A 19,642-nucleotide genomic window follows, 5' to 3' on the forward strand; every position below is an offset into this window, starting at 1 on the left:
AGTTTATACTCTATTTCACATTCTTTCACTCAAGGTCAGAGCTATCACTGAAATACAACAGCGAGTGTGATCCATCCTAAAATAGAAGTCTCTTCTCTCACAGGATTTGGAGGTGTCACCCTAATCATTACATAAAACAGGATTCCAGGAGCACAGATAACACTGTGATCAATGCAAAACATTCCCAATATTTGAATTGCAGTCACTGTATCGCTGAAACTCAAAGATTAGTAATGGGCAAGGATAATAACTACACCTCCAACTATAAATATTTAAGTAGAAATAATTACTCCAATACAGAGGAATGGAAATAAAGTTTTAGACTAAAATTTGAAGAAAACTGGGTTCTAGACCAAGCTCTGCTCACAAATGGCTGTGTTTTCTCAAACACTCATCCGGCATTACAGCTCAGTAAACCATAAATGAAGAACATTGGACCATATCTCTATTCAAGGGATTTTTTTTTACTTCTAAGATAAGAAATGACAAAAATTCAATTAACTAGAGGTCTGAATAAACCAATTATACAACTTTCAAAATAGGTTTATAAATCTGAAGGTGAACAGAAATGTCACACTCATGTAAAATATAATTATACTAAGAAACAAGTTTTATCTGTTTTTCTCATCTTAAGATCTTGAAAGAACATCAAAAACGTGAAATGTACATGTATACAACTATGAAGCAGATAAAGAATGGGATGTTAGGAGGTGAAATCTTAGGCTTATGTTATACGTTAAATCAAATGAAAATAAAATAATTATTTTGGTAGCTCATCAATATACACATTTTTTTAATTTGGAAAGAAGTCTCCCCGGTTTTTATTCCAGCACACATACACCTTCTAGCTTGCCCAGAAAAACTGCATTAGAGCACTGTGTACATGCTGAGAATTATGAATGTAAAGAGACAGAACTCATTTCCTGGTAATTTTCCTTCCATAGCTGGAAATACTATAATAAAGAACTTATCACCCGTGAGAACAAGTGTGAGAAAATAGTAGGAATTAAGATATGACATATTTTTTTTTACTTTACCAGAAGGAATTTTCCAATTAAGATGCAATAGAAGGAAGGGAGAAGAATCTGGGGAAGGTTTTATTTGGGAAAAGGCATTAGTAGAACTGTATAATTTAGATATCACCTCCCCTTACGCTTTTTTCAGCTGTAACGGACAACCCTCGTTACAAGATGAACTTAAAGACAACACCACCGTCTTCACCAGGATTTTGGACCGACTCCTAGATGGTTATGACAATCGCCTGAGACCAGGACTGGGAGGTGGGTCACCGTTTAGAGAATGGGTACTTTAGAGAATGATATCAAACCCTCCTTCTGAGAGCGTGGCTTTCCATCTAAGTGGTAAAGTAATGGAAATGGCAGCATGTAGTTAAATGACTAATCCTATTTTTTAATAGATTGATCAGTAGTCACTGAATTTACATGGTAGTTCCATGTGCACACCCTTATGCCATAAAAGGCATATACAAAATTATAATAACCTGAAAGACATGTTACTTTTACCTGACAGGGAGAAATGGGGATAATAATCTTTCTTCCAGCCTAAAGAGTCCACCTACTTCATCCGGCATACTGATTTCAAGCAGAATACCTCTGAATCTGTTGCTTTAAACATTCATTTTGGAATATTACTTATTGATCTACTATTTTGCACTAGATACAGAGCTAGATAACACTACCTCTGAGATAAAAGGCGAATAAGATGATAGTGTTTTTTTATAAAGCATGCATTCAAACTTAAACTCATTTTCTGAAGTAGCAATGTATTTTTCTTTGTATTGGAATGGTTAATTGGCTATACTAATACATTTTAATTATGGTCAATTATAATTAATTGCTTATACTAATAAAAAAGAAAATAGCACTTAATACAATATTTATAACAATTAAAGTAAATAGTGTTAGACATTACACTTGAATAACTCTTGAATAAGATGAGCAACCTATCTTATTTAGTTAAAGAAAGACTAATGAAGCCAAAACAAAATATTGATCTCGGAGTAAAACAAAGGAAGCAAGGAAATAAATCAACGTTCAAAGTCACACAGGAAACCAAAGTTAGAATCTAGGATTCCCAATTATAACTGATGCTGCATATTCTCCAAAGAATTTATAGAAACTATTTCATAACAATATTTAAATTATAATTAAATGGCAATATTAAGAAATTCATCTCTTCTCCACTTAGATAGCAAAGATATGCAAATAATAAGAATTCACAGTTTGATTTTAAAGCATTCAGTGGTCGCATAGATTTAGAATTAACTTTTTCAATACTCTGGGTAGTGCGATCACCTGGGTATGGATTTGAGGCGGTCAAATGCCATCAGTGTCTCAAGGTTGAAGGGAAACTGCTTCGTCACAGACACAAGTCAAACCTGTGTGTAAGGTCTCACCTGGTATCTTTTCTTACCCCTTTCCAGCATTCATTCTAGGACATGCTATACGAATCCCCTGGGGTTTTACAATCCACCTAGTGTTTCTTTGCTAGATTCTTAGGGAAAAAATCTTAAGGAACAAAAACGTATGGATGACAAAACAGTGTGCATAATTGTGTACGCAATGCATTAGTATGACATCTGTGTGTGTCTCAGCACCTGAACTGGTTCCAGGAAGACGGTTCCTGTTTCACAAAATCTGAAATAAATGAGAAAGACTGCAGATAGGGGAGGAATGTACCAAAAAAAAAAAGAGGGGTCATCAGGACAGTGACATAACTTTCAGAACGCCAGGCTTGCTAACGTGCTGATGGGCAAGCACCTGATCTCTTACTCTCCTTCCTGCTCTGTGATACAGCCTCACGAAATCAGCCGAATTTTATAACCCATCTAAAAAAATTTTATCTTTATTCTAGTTTACAAAATCCCATTTAATACTTTTACATGTGAATATGAGTATTCTTTCTAAGCTCTGTGCAACTTATTTAGTTTTTTAAAGACTTTTACACACACTCACACCCCTTCTATTAGCACAGATAACTATATTTCATAATGCAACATTACTATTTTGGTAGAATTTACTTTTATTATCTATTAAATTTCCCAAGATAACAAAAAATAAACATGTATTAAAGAAGAGAAATAGGTAGTTGACCACATATAGCCACAAGGTACATTGTTTTTAATTGAAATGGATAAAATATGCTATAGTAATAGTGAATTCAAAGACTTGGGAATATTGGAAAGAATGAATTTATCATCTTTACTAAAGATGTTTTTTCTGATGTTTATGATTCATATAAACAGTGATTTTAAGGATATAATAAACATAATAAACATTAAAAATTAAAAAGTAGGTCAAATATTTCCTCTCCATTTTATGTATCATCCTGTACTGTACTGGAATTCAATCTGATGGACATGACATTTAGGAAAAACTTCAATAATGACTAACTTAAACTCTAATTTTTTGGAGTACATTTTTTCAGCCTTAAGGACTGTAATGGTATATGCTTATTATATGTACCTCCAGAGTCATTAAAAATTTTAAGTACATTTTGAGAATGTCTGTCCTTTGAAAAGCACCCTTTAAAATATTAAACATAGGGTGTAGATTTTGAAAAGAACATAGTCAGTTAAAGGATCAGAGAAAAATGTTAACACCATTATTTCCGGACGCTATAAACTGAAATGATCTACTATGTACTTCTCTGTAGACTTATTCATTTCTTTACCATAGATTTCTAGTTGGTTAAATATGACAAGCATTCCAGTAGATCTCCATTTCAAAAATGGACTTTTAAAAAAAAAATCATCCATTTGCTTTCAGATGAAAAGACTCCATAGAAGAAATACTTGAAAGACTGTCAACTTGTAAGGGAGTGAAAGTTTCCTCAGTGGATTTATAATCACCGCTGGGGTAATCTACTCTTGAGAGACCAATGGCGCCCACTATATTTATTATGGCAAAAGTATGATTTTTCTAACAATAACAACGCTGTGCAGAAGGCAGGGATATTTTGTTCCGAATGCCCTCAGAAAATACGAAAATGTGATACGCTTAGATTTGAGACTAGTGTAAGCAACTGTTATGTGTGCAAAATTGTCATGACCTGTTTTTCAGACACGCACTGCACCAGAAGGTTCAGCATTACTCTTCAGAAAAGTACAGCCCAAGTCCAATAACAAAATATATAACTTGGTGTATCCAGATGATAGGACTCAATGTGCAGATATTATAACACTATTTTAAAAGGCTACATTTACAGGGCCAACAACCATGCTGAGAAAATGGAAATAAAAGTATAGCATATAAAAAAGAGATATCCTGGAAGGGACATTTTGTTTGAGATAGAAGAGATAAAAAGGTATAGAATGTTTGGAATTACAATCATTTAATATACTCTAGTCAGGAACATAAAGAGAAAATTAAGTTGGCTTTGTTCATATTTTAAGTACAAAGTAAATAAACATTTACATGAACTGAACTGACATAATTAGTAGCCAGAGAACACAAATAAAAATCGTCAGTGATTGTGGATTTTGTTCTCATTTAAAATCTCTTCCTTCAAGGGGAAGCTATGGAGGTCGACTCCTTCCTTGCCACAAGGGGCTGAAGGAATGGTTTTGAAAGGCACTGGGGCATGGTCACTATACAAGAGTACAATGGCTGGGGAAAGGTGAAGGCAGAAGCCAGGAAGGAGGGCAAGACAAGAATGGGAAGGTTAGAGACGAAAGGAGAGCAAAAGAGGCACCGAGGAAAGGAGAGAGAGTAGAGGGAAGCGAGAGGGCGGCGAAGGTGAAGGAGAGAAGGCGTGGCAACGCGAACGCGGACTGATCTGAGTCACGAGGGACGCCTGCACGAATGAGAATTCCTCTTTTCGTTGTAAATCAGGGACACAGGACACGCGTATCCGAGATGCATTTTCCCAACTTTTTCCCTACTGACTGTGATTATAGTAAACGAAAGAAACCTGGATTCTCTCCAACTTTTTGGAACATTAAATGATGCCCCCCCTGAGCTGCACCTCCCGGGGCTGCAGTTCAGCCACCGCCACAGTGGCCTCGCCCGCACTCCGGGAGGGGGGCAAAACCCACCCATAAACCTGGATCCAAAATTCAATTCTGAAGGGAGATTTTGGGTTTTTAATGGAAGTAGTGCTCTCCCATTGCCATATTTACCACCCCCCTTTCCTCTCTACAGACCAGGCTACACTGTACTGATGATATGACGCAGTTCCAGAGTGAGCCGGGTTAACCACACACAGTTTCAGTGTCTGGGAGAAGCCCCCAGGCTGAGGGGTCACCTTCCTCCTCGTCACAGGCTCGTGCTCACGTTCGGTCCCCCAAACACCTTTTCTTCTACAAACAGTTTTATTTCACTCCCTGGAAAACAGATTAGGGCAAAAACCACTTTAAGATGGAACTCAACCAGCGCAGTGCCAAGGAAGTGAGATCTCGGTTGAGTCGCATTTTAAAGGAATTACAGTATTTTCACCCTCTCCCTCCTTGCAGGTGGTTTTACTAAAAATATTGTTAAAATTTCTAAACTCTGCCCTTAAGTTGAATTTCAATGAATAGCGTGTAGGATGATGGGTACCTCGCAAAGTTTCTCTAAAACCAGACAGATAAAGAAGGCAGAGAGAACAGGTGGATGCGCACCGTCGTGTGACGAGCCCGGAGGGACGAGAGAGGTAGATATAAGTAAACACGTAGGCAGGAGGAATACAGGCGTTACTCAAAATTAAGCAGCGCGACGTAGAAGAGTGGACTGTATTTACCCTTACTTAACCGATATTTAGTGAAATATGTTTTTCTTTTTCCTGTGAGTGTGAGAGATTTTGGGTTTTGTTTCTTGTGTTAGATTTTACTTAATTGGGGGTATCAGTTCAATTAAGTATTTGGAACTGGAGTGTAACTGGAGTTTTCTCTCAAGGTATTTTAGCACTAGCATGTTATGTAACAAACAATCTCTGCCTCCAAGCAGACTTTCTCCTTATTTTCCTAATTTTCCTAATTTTGGACTTTTTTGTGCGCCTGTGTAAGACCTTTGAGACTTCCTTTAGCCCAATTATTACAAGAGAGCTCGGCTTTAAGATTTAAATGCCCCCAACTAAGTGATCTGGCTGGTAGAAGGTGCGTGCAGATGGTCAGGTGGTGGTGGCTCCCTGGGGAATTGGCTTGGGAGCTTGGCTTATGTGTCTCTGTGTCAAAATATGCAAAGGTGGAACACTGAGCACTCTGGGAAAAAATTGGATTAATCCTTGTGAAATTGCATGCAACTCTATAAAGTTTAGATTACTAAGGGATAGAGAAAATGGTATACTTTAATACTTTTTAAAAATTCAGTTTTGTTCTATCAGAATATAAGAGATCTGAAATTCATGTGATTTTTTTCTTATTTTTTTTTTAATTTGTGTGATGTTGAGATGGACATTTTATTCATGCCCAAATTTCGTATGTATATTAAAAAGCTAGAATTTCCAAACTTTAGAGGACAAGCCACTTCTATCATAGTACAATAGTTTTTGATAAAAAGATTCTAAAATACTGACAATGTAAAAATCAAATTTTAAAAAGTTAGGTTTATCCAACACTTGCTGCTGCTGTTGTTATATTTACCTTCCCAGATAAAGGCTTTTAGTGCTATCTTTTGAAATTCTACTCTGGAACCCTTCTTTTTGAATTTGCTGTAGTTTCACCTGGAGCTGTTAATGCAAGGGTGTGTAGCAGATGCTCAGACTTTGGCATAATGCAATCTATTTCCACAGAAATAGTGTATCTAGGCATTCTATAACTCAGTTGAATTTCCGTGGAGAAGCAGTTACCAAAAGCCCAGGAGGAACTGTGAAAATGAACAGAGAGCACCTCTGAACCTTTGCCGGCTGACAGCGCCAGTCGGCGCGTGAAGTCAGCGTGTCTAATGAATCCAGCCGAATACCCAAAGGAATGTTCTAGCATGTGTAGAAACCTCCTGCTCTCATCCTTTGCTAGTATATATAAATCATCTACCAGTCCATTGCCAAGAATTTCCTGAGATAAAATGTAGCCACCGAGAGTAGGCTCCCCTTAGAATGGCCCAATGATTGATTCGTAAATGGCTACAGTTGGTTTTGTTTCTGTGCAGTTACTTCGGACCTTTCATACAGTTTCCATTTCTCGTCTTCTTTCTAGAAACAATGTTGAGTATTTTTAAAAAAATCGTTTCTGTAGATGAATTCCTTTTTCAGGTACAATCAGAACTCTTGATTTGAAAAATAATGTTCGAGTGTTTTTGAGGTGAGAATCTCATTACTAATTGTCACGGCTGCTGCCACTTTGGAAAACTTAAGAGAGGACAAAGTCCTAAGTGGATGGCATCTGTCTCCAAGACTGTTACATTACATTATCATCCTCATATAACTAAAACGGGAACAGGAAGTTTCTTACTTCAAAGCGACTGCAGGTTACACATACTGATCAAGACTTACACAGAGGGAAGAAACTCATTCCTCCAACACAGCAGTCATATCTTCTCCAAAGGCTAGCCCTCTCTCAGGAGGAACTTACCGTAATGGAAGGCGGGAAGGAGGAAATTTCTCCGTGGAATTGAGATGAACGTCTGCCACAATAAACTTCACTTTCCCCCCTGGCCGTTACATGTATCCTCTAAGTTCTTGAAATGCAAAACCAATGAAGGATCGGGAACTATTTAGACACCTTGAAGTGTCAGTCTCTACTCTGCATCTTTAGTAGCTAAACACGAACAAAATCACGTAGCACTACATACCAACTGGGAAAAGTTGCCAACGGTTCTAAAGAGTGAAGGGAGGGAAACAAAGGATGGAGCCAACATGTTCTTACAGAAAGATCGGCAGGGAGCTGAAACACTGTCCCAGTCCAGGGGTATACATTGGTATTTATGCAGGAAGCTCAGGATAGTTTCAATTTCCAAATGGAAGCATTTCAAAATGAAATCTGAAGACATACTTTATTAGGATGACTAATGTTAGTCCACTTAGTCTCCATCTAGTGAACACCTCAGTGAGGTCATAGACTGAATAGCTTAAAGGAGGCAGTAAACCCCCTTCCTGAGTTACAAGTCCACGGAACCAGGCACAGTGACTATTACTCTGAGCTCCTCAGTAGATGGCATTTCCAGTGAAAATATGGCTGATGACATAGGAAATAAGCTGTTGTGGTAGGCATTTCTCATAAAACACCATCTATAATTCTTGACTGTTTATTCTCTCTCCACCCTCCTCCCCTCATTTTAAACACTCTTACAATCCATTATGCACACAGCATTAGCTACCTTCTTAAACTTCAAGTGACACAATTTCACTTCATTACCCAAAGGCTTCTTTTTGCACTAGAAGAAAGGTCAATGGCTTCACAAAATGCACAAAGGTTTTCAGCTGCAGCCCTACCTTGCCGTGAGAGTGTCATCTTGTTCCGTGGTCGTCGGTGACACCGGGCTCCAGACATGTAAAACTTTCTGTTTCTTAAGCACAACACACTTACCATGAATCTTGTTCCTTGTTCTTCTTGAAACATTCTTCCATGGATCTGCTGATCCCTGAAGTTTCCTGTCTTTGAGGTATCAGTACGAAAGTCATCTCTTCAAAAGATATTCTTCCAGAGAATTCCCGACAATCTGAAATTTATTAGTATAATTTGCATGTGTTTGTACATAACAATATATCTCATATCTATCTATTTACCTGATCTATGTCTTTAATCTAAACTATATTTTCCCCCAAACCATAATGTGCTACAGATGAACGAGAGCATTTGCACTTTTACTCACCAATGTATTCCCATTAACCTAGAACAGCCGTCTGGACCCAGCAAACGCGTCTCAAAGTGAGTGTTTCTGGCCTCACAATCTTATTTGACTTTCACTCCAATGCAGTACAGTCAACTGTATGAGAACTATTTCTTCTTTCAAAAGGGGGAAAACAGGCTCAGAGAGATTAAAGGATTCGACCCAACACCATGCAGCTTGTCCTCCAGGAAAATCACAGTCAAATTCTGAGCTTTTTGGCTCTTAATCCAATGTGCTTACTGCTTACTATACTCCACTGCTCCTCTCATTTCTGCCTCGAGCACTAATCATCTTTTTGAATTATCACTGCAAAGCATCTGTTATTTCAGTGCTTATCAGCAGGTTATCGGCACTGTAGGAAGCCCCCAGGAAGGAGAGACCTCCAGCCATCTAGCAGTTGTGGAGTGCAGAGGTGGCATTTGTACGTGTGTGTGCACGTGTGTGTCTGTGTGTTACGTACGGACAGATAAAACATGTCTTTGAAGGCTGTGTTTGTTCAGAGACTGATTTTAATTCTTTTCTTCATCATCGAACACTCCATGTACACTGACCACCTACTGGAAGGCATCACCCAGTCACTGTATGAACATCCGTCATCATCACGATCCCGTTCTACATGACTCTGCCCCTATTTGTCCCTGGGACGCTTGAGCGTGTTTATATATTTAAAGAATCTGTTCATTTTTTTTTTATGTTGGACAGGGAAAGATTATTGTGACGATACTATTTGATGGAAAAACACTTGCTGATTGATCTGTTCTTTCAACATATCTTCCAACCAAATTATTTCAAGTGATTTTCATCTTCACACTATTTCCTAGTTACCCAAGGGGTTCATTCGAGTGTAACTTCGGCTAGGTGTATAATCATTCCAGCTGAACTTCACTAGAAGTTCCTGACTCATGTTGTATGCTCTGAAATAGAGTATTCTGAAGCGTAAAAATATCTTGTCTTCCCCTCATGTGATCCATAGAAAGCATCTGAGTACTTTCTAGGTATTTCTAATAACACTTTAGAGTCTAGCGCTGTCAGTAAAGCCTAGCATTAGAGCAAATGATTCAGATTCTAATGTTCTAGCGTTCCTTAAATAATAATTTACATAAATGCATTCCCTCCTCCCACCCCATGGGGATTTCTGTCTGAAGGGGAGAGGAGGAGATGACTAAATTTTCCTAGAACTGGGAGCAAGGATGCTCTCCCACCATTCCCCCAGATCTCAGTCAGAGAAGCTGCGTGGGAGCACAGCTTCCATGTAAGCCTGCTCTTGGACCTGAGGAGGTCTTGATTCCAGACCACCATTCCTTGGCCAAAAAGCAAGCTACCCGCTGTTTATAATTTGGCTGAAGTTCATTTACAACAATCCTCTGGCTACCTTAAAACTCCAATTCACATGCCACTCAGGGGATTCCCGGTGAGCTGCAGTGAAGGGCGTACATAGTTCTGGTCACTGACACGGGTCTCAACTGAGAATATGGTTTGAGGATAAGCATTAAGGATATATCGGAACAGAGAAAAATGGAATACATCAAGACATTAACAGTGGATTAATGTGGATAGTGGTATTCCATGGAATGATAATTTTTTCGTATATTTCTGAAATTTCCAAATTTACACTATCGAGGTATATTTTATTTTATTTTTATTTTTTATTTATTTTATTTTTTTAAAGATTTTATTTATTTATTTTTAGGGAGGGAAGGTAGGGGGGGCGGGGAGAGAGAGAGAGAGAGAGAGAGAGGGAGAGGGAGAGAGAGAGGGAGAGGGAGAGGGAGAGGGAGAGGGAGAGGGAGAGACATCAATGTGCGGTTGCTGGGGGTTATGGCCTGCAACCCAGGAATGTACCCTGGCTGGGAATCGAACCTGGGACACTTTGGTTCCCAGCCCATGCTCAATCCACTGAGCTACGCCAGCCAGGGCTATTATTTTTATTTTTAAAATAAACAACATAATGCATTATACTGACCTCATGCTTACCCTAAAGCTCTTACAACTTTTTAGAGTAGCACTACCAAAGCACTTTGGGAAAACACTTGGGTAAAAAAGTTGACCACATTTATTTAAAATACGATTTCCTAGGGATGCATGCATGTTACCATGTATGGCTAACCTTCCAGGGCTTACATAATAAGTGGAGTTTTCCGACACTGGAAACCTTCAGTTCCCCTGGACACCCAGTAACAGCCGATGACAAACCAAAGGACCCCGGGTGTGTGGCCAGGGAGACACCGTGGAGAGGGGAGTGCAGACAGCCGCTGTTCTCCCCTCTCATTCTCACGCCCCTGGCTCTAGACAGTGTCCCAGGCCTCACCGTGCTGTGTGGGCTTCTTCGCTTCTGATGCCATCACTCGCCTCCTTCATTCTGTAGCTGCACAGTCACTGCGATCCCCACGGGCAGCCTTCAGTTTGGGAACCTGGCAATGTCTCTGCCTTAAGCTTTAGGGTTTGTGAGTATGTTGGGAGGTAGGAGAGGAGAAACAGCAAAAATCACCATCTCTTTAAGGATATGTAATCCTTAAAGTGATCGCACTGTAATCACTTACAGTGCATGGTGAGAAGGTTATTTGAGAGACTCCTGAGGGGAGGGCTCTTGGTCAGGTATATGCCTTGGTGTATTACAATGGTGAGTGTTGGGAAATCTCAGAGGGCGGTGGCTAGTAGAAAATAAGATGAATCACTGGAAGAGGATGAACTGGTATGGTAAATGCACTTAGGGGCCAGGATAGACCAAAGAATGAAGAAACAGACTTTGAAAGTGTGGTTATAGCCATTGATGCGATGTGTTTCCCATTTACACCGAACCCCTACATGGCATGGTAACAATATGTGTGCAAAAAAGTGTATGTAAATTTAACCGTGTTTTATGTTCTGCTGGAACGGCACCGTAATCTTTACAAATAGGTTTTTGGCCTTTATCAGTTGTTGCTTATGCAGCATAGTAATCTACTAGAAATCTAAAAACAACAGAGGGCAACAGCACCCGTATTTGGCAAGTGGATATCTCTCTTCTTCAGAGCACTTTATCATGCTAGCTAAAACAGATTGCTTGCTCCTAAAACATCTGGTAAGCCAATTTTTGTAAAGTCAGCTCCCTTGGGGAAATACCTTAAAGTGCAGAAATGTTGCCCTCCCTGTACTCAAGAAATAGGTAACAGTGAGGAAGGGGCCCAGGAGAGCTGGCCCACACTGCCCCACACACTTCCAGTGCGGACAGGGATGCATAAACTTCCCATGGGAGCATGCATTTAATGGTCGGTCCCTGCTACAAACACAAAAATGAAGAGTGGGTATAATTTAATTCCATAGATGTCGCTCAGATTTTCAAGATGTTCACCCTAAGTCGAATAGTTCATAATCTGCGAGGACTGAAAATCAGCCTGGGGAACAAATGACTGCTGGGAGGGGTGCGTGTGGAACCCCTCGCCCAGGAGGCAACAGTTAGCACGGCGGAGACCTCCTGCTGGCAGCTGTGTGTGCCTCTAAAGCTGCTCAGCTGCCGCGGCATGTCAGAACTGAGGTTGGAAGGGCGTTGTAAACACACAACTTTATTTTCTGTCTCCAACTCTGTCCTCCATTTTGAAGTTTTTAAAGGGTAAACCCCAGATAATTTTTATGTCGAAGGGCTCTTTAAGCATTTTAGACCGACAAAATTGTTTGCAAAAAACAAACCCAAGAAACATTGCATTGGATATTGAAGGGCCTAGCTTCACCCAAATTATTGTCTACTTTGAGGTACACATGGTATGTACTGTGTAACCTGACCTCCTCGGGAGAAATTCATTCTGAGAGTAATGAACTGTTTACAAGGGGATGGTTGAGGGATAAAACTGACACCCAAATGACTGCATTATTGCACATACTGGATCGCCAGTCCAATGCCCTATGACAGAGACCCCGTGTTCTGATGAATGAAACATACGGGGCTGCTATTTCTCAGAGCTAACACTGAAAATTACAAAGTCATCTTTTTCATTCTCATCGCTCAACAAATGGTTTCCTTTTATGAAAGAAACATTTTTTCTCTCTATTTTTTTTTGGTGAGTGAATGTCATTCCTTGAAAATGTCTGCATTGAGTTGTCAGCAAACGATAATAAATATGTTTTATTGGTTGATATATATGCCTCAGAGACCAATAAAATAAAATCACATTGAACTTGAAATGGAATCGATTAAATGAACTTTTCTCTGCCATAATAGGTTCCTTTTATCCTCAAAACTGAAGATACTTATATGGGTTGTCAGAGTTTTCCAGGGAGTAATTTGGGTAATTCAGTTATGATTTAGTGACAGAAAGCAATATTTATAAAACATACCCTTGCGCACAGAAACAGTTAATAAAGCTCGCTACCATACGGTATATACTCCCCGAGAGCAGTCTGAACACCTGGAAGATACGGCGAGCTGTGTGAGACCATGCCCGTATGCTAACACGTTTTTATTACAATGTGAAATGGCTCTGGTATAAGCCAGGAAAGTGTGTCCACTCTTGAAGAATTCATTAAATGGTAGCTGACTTCTTCGTCAAGTTTCTGCTTCCCAAAGTAGCATATTTAGGCTCTGTTCTCCACTAAAAAATATTAACTGTGAAATTTCATGCGTAAGCAGTAAATTATCAGGACCGCACAGAGGGCCAATTTTAGAAATAGCTAATCAAAGCCAATAAATTCCCCATTTGGGTGTGAGTATGTGGCGGTGCCACCTAGTAAGGGCTGTTGACAGACAGTCACTGTCCCAATTTCCTGCTTCACCAGAGCGTGTAACTGAAGTGAAGACCGACATCTTCGTCACCAGTTTCGGGCCCGTCTCAGACCACGACATGGTAAGTGACACTGCATTTTTGGCTTTCTCGGAGTATTTTCTCCATTTCCTCTTGAAAGAAAAATATAAACTAAATGTTTAGGGAACAGCGTGTGTGTCCCTCTGTGTGCGTGACATGATATTTACATAACATTTATACAAGGAAAAACACCCGGTTACTTCCCAGGCCGAGACTGTTCATGGTCATCGGTCAGTGCAGTCTTCTCTCTTCCATCCCTGACATGACTGCTTTGCCTTGGCTTATGTGCTGTAAACCAAATTGTGTGAGTTATCTACCGTTTGACATGTTGATTCAAGGATGCTAGGTTTCTGGGTAGCCAGCGCTATTATAGAATAGCCATAAATATTGTAATTTCTGAATTGTTCTTGGCTAAAAGGTAGAAAAGGGTATAACATCTGAAGGAATACTTGGCCAGAATCAGACAGAGAAATGGTTAAAATATACTGGTGGGAAACATTCATCTTCATTGCGAAAGGCACTCGGTAAATTATGACCCACAGTGTGAGTAAAATGAATCCATACCTGTTCTTTCTGTTCCCGACCTGAATGATTAACACGAACTTCTCTTCCAGCTGATGGAGAGACTGGGGCTTGGCAGGGCCCTGCAGGTTCTATATGCTTCCGCAGTGCCAACAGCCAAGCTCCTGCGTAAGCAAAAAACCACAAAGGAGACATGTCATTATTAACATTTCAAGGATATATTAATTGAACATTACTTTTGAAATGCCACTTTGTCGACACCATCTTAACATAAGAGTCCTCTGATTTCCTAGTAGCTCAGATGATTCAGAATAAAAGCTATAGAAAATAGCAACTTAGACCAGCATTTTCCAAAGTGTGAAATTTACAGTGCGTGGTAAAAGCTCTGACAAGTCCTGAGGTAAGGATGATATGGAAAACACATCAGTGTTTTCCAGTTGTATTTGTCCGAAATCCTTTTCTTCATGCAACATTTGCTGACATTCTGTAGAACTGATACTCTAGGAGCCAAACGTTGGGAATACTGGCTCAGGGTAATTAGATACTTTAGATCTTAAAACAGGTTATTGAATGTATCACTGTGCAGCTATGTCTCCTCCTCTTGAACTTCCTCTCAATCCCTCAGGAAGAGCTGAAGGCAAATACAAACCCAGAGTTTATTACAGTATGTGTGGTATTGTTTTGAAGAATAGGACATGCTCATAATATAATATTTCAAATGTGCAGAACCAAATGAAGAAGGAACTTAGAATCACTCATAAATCCACTATTTAGATACAAACACTGTTTATGGTTTTAATATTTTTGAGTAGTTTCTTTCATTACTTTTGGGTGCATTTGCATTTGAGTGCATTTGTCCAAAATCCTTTTTCTTCATGCAATATTTGTTGATGTTCTGTAGAACTAATACTCAATGAATCAAATGTTGGGAAATGCTGGTTCATGGTAATTGGATACTTTAAATCTTAAACAGGTTATTAAATGGACTGATTATGCAAATTAGGGTCATCGGAGCACCTGAGAGACAGCAAAGTGGTGGGTAACAATACGGATTTCCGAACTAGCATGTCTGGGTTTATGATCCCAGCTCCTCCATTTACCAGGGTGTTTCCCTGGGTAGGATGCTTCATATCTTTCTACCTCAGTTTCTTCATATGTAAGATGAAAGTAATGATAACACCCCATGGGATGAACACAAGTATGAAGTGAATTAATACGTGAAAAACACTTAAAAATTCTTGGCACGTAACTACTCAACAGATGTCAGCCACTATTTCTCTAGAAGAAACAAATGCACTAAGAGCTAGCCACAACTGTGGATTTACTCCTCTGGCAGCACATTTGGTCACTGTGGTCAGCCGGGAAGCCACTTCACCGAACACGTGTGACACAGTGTTTGTGGCTCCACTGAGTGCTCTCCAAGGACTGACCGTCACCCTCCCACGTGGGGACTTCTCTTCCCACAACACTATTCCCTCACGCCCCTTTTCCAGTTAAAAACACTTCAGAGACCCCAGTGAGGTTTCAAGTCACATTTCAGCTCCTCTGCCTGCATGCCCTGCAAGTCCTGAGTGATCTCACTGCTCGTCCCCACTTGCTCCCTATACTGACTCTTCACTTCGACCACCTCTGTGGGCCAATGACCCCTCGGGGGTCCGCGGGGCCGGCTCCAGGCTTCAGGCTGGCCGAGCACAGTTCTCCCACCGTCAGCAGCAAGGCTCGGGCAGATCACTTAAGCCTGTGCTGGGTGTATTATTCTGGTTACCTGCTCTTACAGGGCTATTAGGAATTTTAAATGAGATATGTAACTAAAGCGTCTACTGGCAGTGCTCAATAAATCATAGTTATTATCGCTGCCCCTGAACTGCTTACGTGCCCTTCACGGCAGCTGCCTCTGTTCTCTGCCCACCTAAGTCCTGTATTTCCACAAAGGCCCAAATCAAGACCCAAACGCCTAATGAAAATGTTTTTTTTTTCTTTAATTAATCCAATATCAAATTAACTTTCCCCTTTCGGCATTGTAATCACATTTATTGACTGTAAAATACAATTTAACTTTTGGCCTCATGGAAAGCACTGTTTTATAATGTTATTTTTCTCATATAAATGTCTTCTTTTCCTGAAGTGATGCCAAAAAGCATTAAAGACACACTTGTTTCCCCTCCCTCACAGGGTCAGTGCGTGCTGGCTAATAGTAAGTGCTGAATTACTAGTGAGTGGGTGACAGGTTTAAGAGTCTATGTCATCTTAAAACTTAAAGTCGTATGGACTCGATAAATGACCACCTTTCTCCAACCTGAGTTCTGAACCTTTTGGGAAATATGACAATACAGTAAGGGATACGGAATACAACAGTATCACCTTTATTGCTGATAATGACGATACTGTTGTATTGTCACCTTCCGTGTAGCAGGTGGCCTGTAACTGCAGACAAGTGGGTTTCAGAGAGCGAACGTCAGGCTCAGCCAGATCAACCCACCCAGTCAACAGACAGTGCTGGCCTCCCTCTGCTGGGGTGCAGGTGGCCACGCAAAGCTTCCGGCAGGGAGGAACAGAAAAATCTGTGAGGGTTACAAACAGCTAGCATCCGGAATGGAAAAGACAAGTGGAAAAGGCTGAGAGAAGCGAGGCTGATTTTTCCTTCCAAATTCACTGGTCAAATTAAGTCACTCCCCCCGCTTCTCCTCTCCCCAAGTAGGAGAGTATCAGGGAATAGGGGGCTTTTGGATGTTTCACCCTGGTGAAGCTCTCTTCCACTCAGTGAAGCATTACAGACATCACACACAGACAACCGCATTAATAATCATCATAGTAATAATAATAATAATAATAATAAAATGGCTACGCTGTCCAGCACCAAGCATGATAACTCACAAAGGAGAGGAACCTGATAGGAATTGTAAAGGAACAGTGGTCAAATAAAGTCCTAGGCAATCAAAAAGTTTTCTTTTGAAAAATATCCGGCCTGCCTTTGAGCTATTGCTCCAGATTAACTGTGATTTAAGGAAGCAATATCTTTATTTTTGTCTATACTAGAGGTACATGCTAGGAGTTTTGAAACATTACTAACTCTATGATTGTCATGAATTATTCTTCATACATGGTCTTTCTTTGGTCGAATATCAGACGGGAAGGAGGGGCAGGCTGTCTATGCCACTGATACTCCCTATTGCTTAAAACTCCTGAAGCAGACAACATTTTAATTGTTCTGTAATCAAACCTGCCATCGGTCTGCAACTGATTTGCTAAGTGGCTAGTGGACACGCGCCTGATCACTATGAGAAGATTAATCATGTAAACCACATTATAGTAGAATTATGCATAAGATAGAGCAGTATGATTTAGAAGCTATCGAAATTAGAAGGCAGAATGACAAAGCTATTTTTTAAGACAGGAGAAGCTTTGTAGTTTTTAAAGTGGTACAACGTTCGTTCAACATCATTGAACGTTTACAATATGGTATGCACCATGCTAAGGGTTTTACAGACCACGTTTCATCTAACCCTCATGCCAACTATTTCAGCTAAGTATTCTTATCATCCACATTTTCTAGAAGAGGAACGTGACCCAGCTAGGCAGCAACTTGAACTCAGGCCGTCTGTCCCTGGAGACTCCACGGCTCCCTAATCATATGACTTCAACTGGAATAGAAAACAAAATTAGGACAACTCCTTAACTTTGTTTTAAAAACCATTAATTAGCCATCGAACAGCACATTCCCAGGACACGGGGCTCTGACAGAAATATCCCGGCAGCACACGGCTAGAGCCCTGGTTCCCCCAGAACTCAGAGTGCAGTCGGTGAGTGCACACGCGGATGGTAATGCACGGTGCCAGCGCGGACACTCCAGCACAGTATTTACTCAGGGACAAAACACCTTTCATCCCAGTCTTCAAAATTAGCCTCAGTTTCTCAAGGGACACCATTTGCAGAACAGGGTAACTTGGAGAGACTTGTCCCTTGAGAGGTGGGGCCTAGAACTCAGAACCTTGAACAGGTCCCTCAGCACAGCCTCCTATTTGTTCAGACAGTCTCCTCTTCAGTCGTGTCTTTTGCCTCCTGTCTTTGCTTTGCCTGGCTGTGACGCTCTTCTCCCTTTTCTCAGGTTTTCTGTCCTACCACCGTTTCAGAGAAATAGTGCTTTCTCATTCCCAGCTACATAAAAATGCATTATAAATGTGTGTTCATTAAAATAAAATAAAATAAAATAGGAGACATATAATAACTTCTTACACTTGCTGAGAGCTTCCTGTGTTCCAGACAGTCTAGCAAGCTACTTACTTATATGAACTCACTTCCCCAAACAGGCAGATGAAGTAAGTACTGCCACCATCCCCCCTTTACCGATTGGGGAACCCAGGTTTAGAGAAGGTGACAAAACGTCCTAAGGCTGTTCAGCAGGCACAGCCAGCCCAGCTCTAGTTAGCAGGTGTAGCATTTACATCCATAACCATTATGTTACAGCTCTGCCCTCTCCTCCCCCTTGTCCCAGTTTCCTTAACAAGGGGCTCTGGCCGATCATCATCAACTCCTTCTATTTCAGTTTCCATTTCCGCCCCTGAGAGAGGGGAAAATGGAAACGAAAACTTCCCCAGTTAGTGTTGCTCCCCATGTGTATGTGCCCCAAGCGTTTGGATGACTAGTCTGATATTTGAAAAGAGAGTATCTTAAATGAACTCAGGGATGCCATTGTTCGCTATTAATTAGCACAGATAAGTAAAACTGGCAGTAAATATGATTGTTCTGGTAAATGTCAGCATTTTTTCACATTTTGACACATTTTTGAAATCAATGACTTTGGTGTATGTCTCGTCAAAGATCTGATAATAACTGTATTTGAAATTTCTTCTACGTTCACATTTATTTTCAAAAATCCCCATGGAGCAAGCAAACAATGGGATACAATTTTTAGATTCATGGGAACTTAGTCTGTTTAGACACCCCTGGATCTTTGATTCACAAATACCTGTTCCCTCCGCTGCTGACCAGGCTAAAGTAATTCGGTTGCAGAGGACAGAGCTCATGCAGCTGTTCCTAAGCAATGGAAATACCATTATTATGTCCTCCTCTCATAGCTTGCCTGCTGTCCAGAGACGAGGACGTGCCCAGGCAACCCAGAGTAAACCCATCCACTCAGGGCCCCTGGCAGACACTGGGCTCTGCACCGCTTCCTGGCGGAGCCCACGGTTCCCTCCCCATTGCTCTCCTCATGGAAAATACCGCGCTATGCCCATCCCACTCCTCCGTGAGTTTTTCTTACAGCGTCCAAATTAAACAATTTCTCCTGTGCTAAATTTAACAGATGCTTAGACAAATGTTTCTTAGCAAGTAAATTCCTGTCTCATCTATCCCAGTGTCGTTCACCTGACACTTCCAGACACAGAAAAATCTAACCAACAAAGAAGGTAACTTCTCTTGACCGCAAAGGTAGATTGGCGTCATGTTACACTTTTTTGTTCCAAGCAGAATTTCACACTATGCCTGGTGCATTCTAAACTATCCAATGATAATTGTTAGTTACTTGATCAGTAAGGGCCCAGCAATACCAGAGGGAGCCAGAGGATGAACCTTCATTCAGTC

At 40.5% G+C, this 19,642-nt stretch overlaps 1 protein-coding gene across 1 annotated transcript in view; it reads left to right on the forward strand.

The window, feature by feature from the left end:
• The window catches only part of GABRA1 (gamma-aminobutyric acid type A receptor subunit alpha1), a 52,686-nt gene that overhangs the window by 5,368 nt on the left and 27,676 nt on the right, over positions 1–19,642 (forward strand). Inside the window, exons 3-4 of the mRNA XM_036013670.1 lie at positions 1,165–1,280; positions 13,515–13,582. Coding sequence (XP_035869563.1) covers positions 1,165–1,280; positions 13,515–13,582 — 184 coding nt within the window. The remainder of the gene's footprint in view (positions 1–1,164; positions 1,281–13,514; positions 13,583–19,642) is intronic.

This window comes from Phyllostomus discolor, chromosome 13, assembly GCF_004126475.2.
Source record: "Phyllostomus discolor isolate MPI-MPIP mPhyDis1 chromosome 13, mPhyDis1.pri.v3, whole genome shotgun sequence".
In the NCBI taxonomy this organism is placed as follows: Eukaryota; Metazoa; Chordata; class Mammalia; order Chiroptera; family Phyllostomidae; genus Phyllostomus; species Phyllostomus discolor.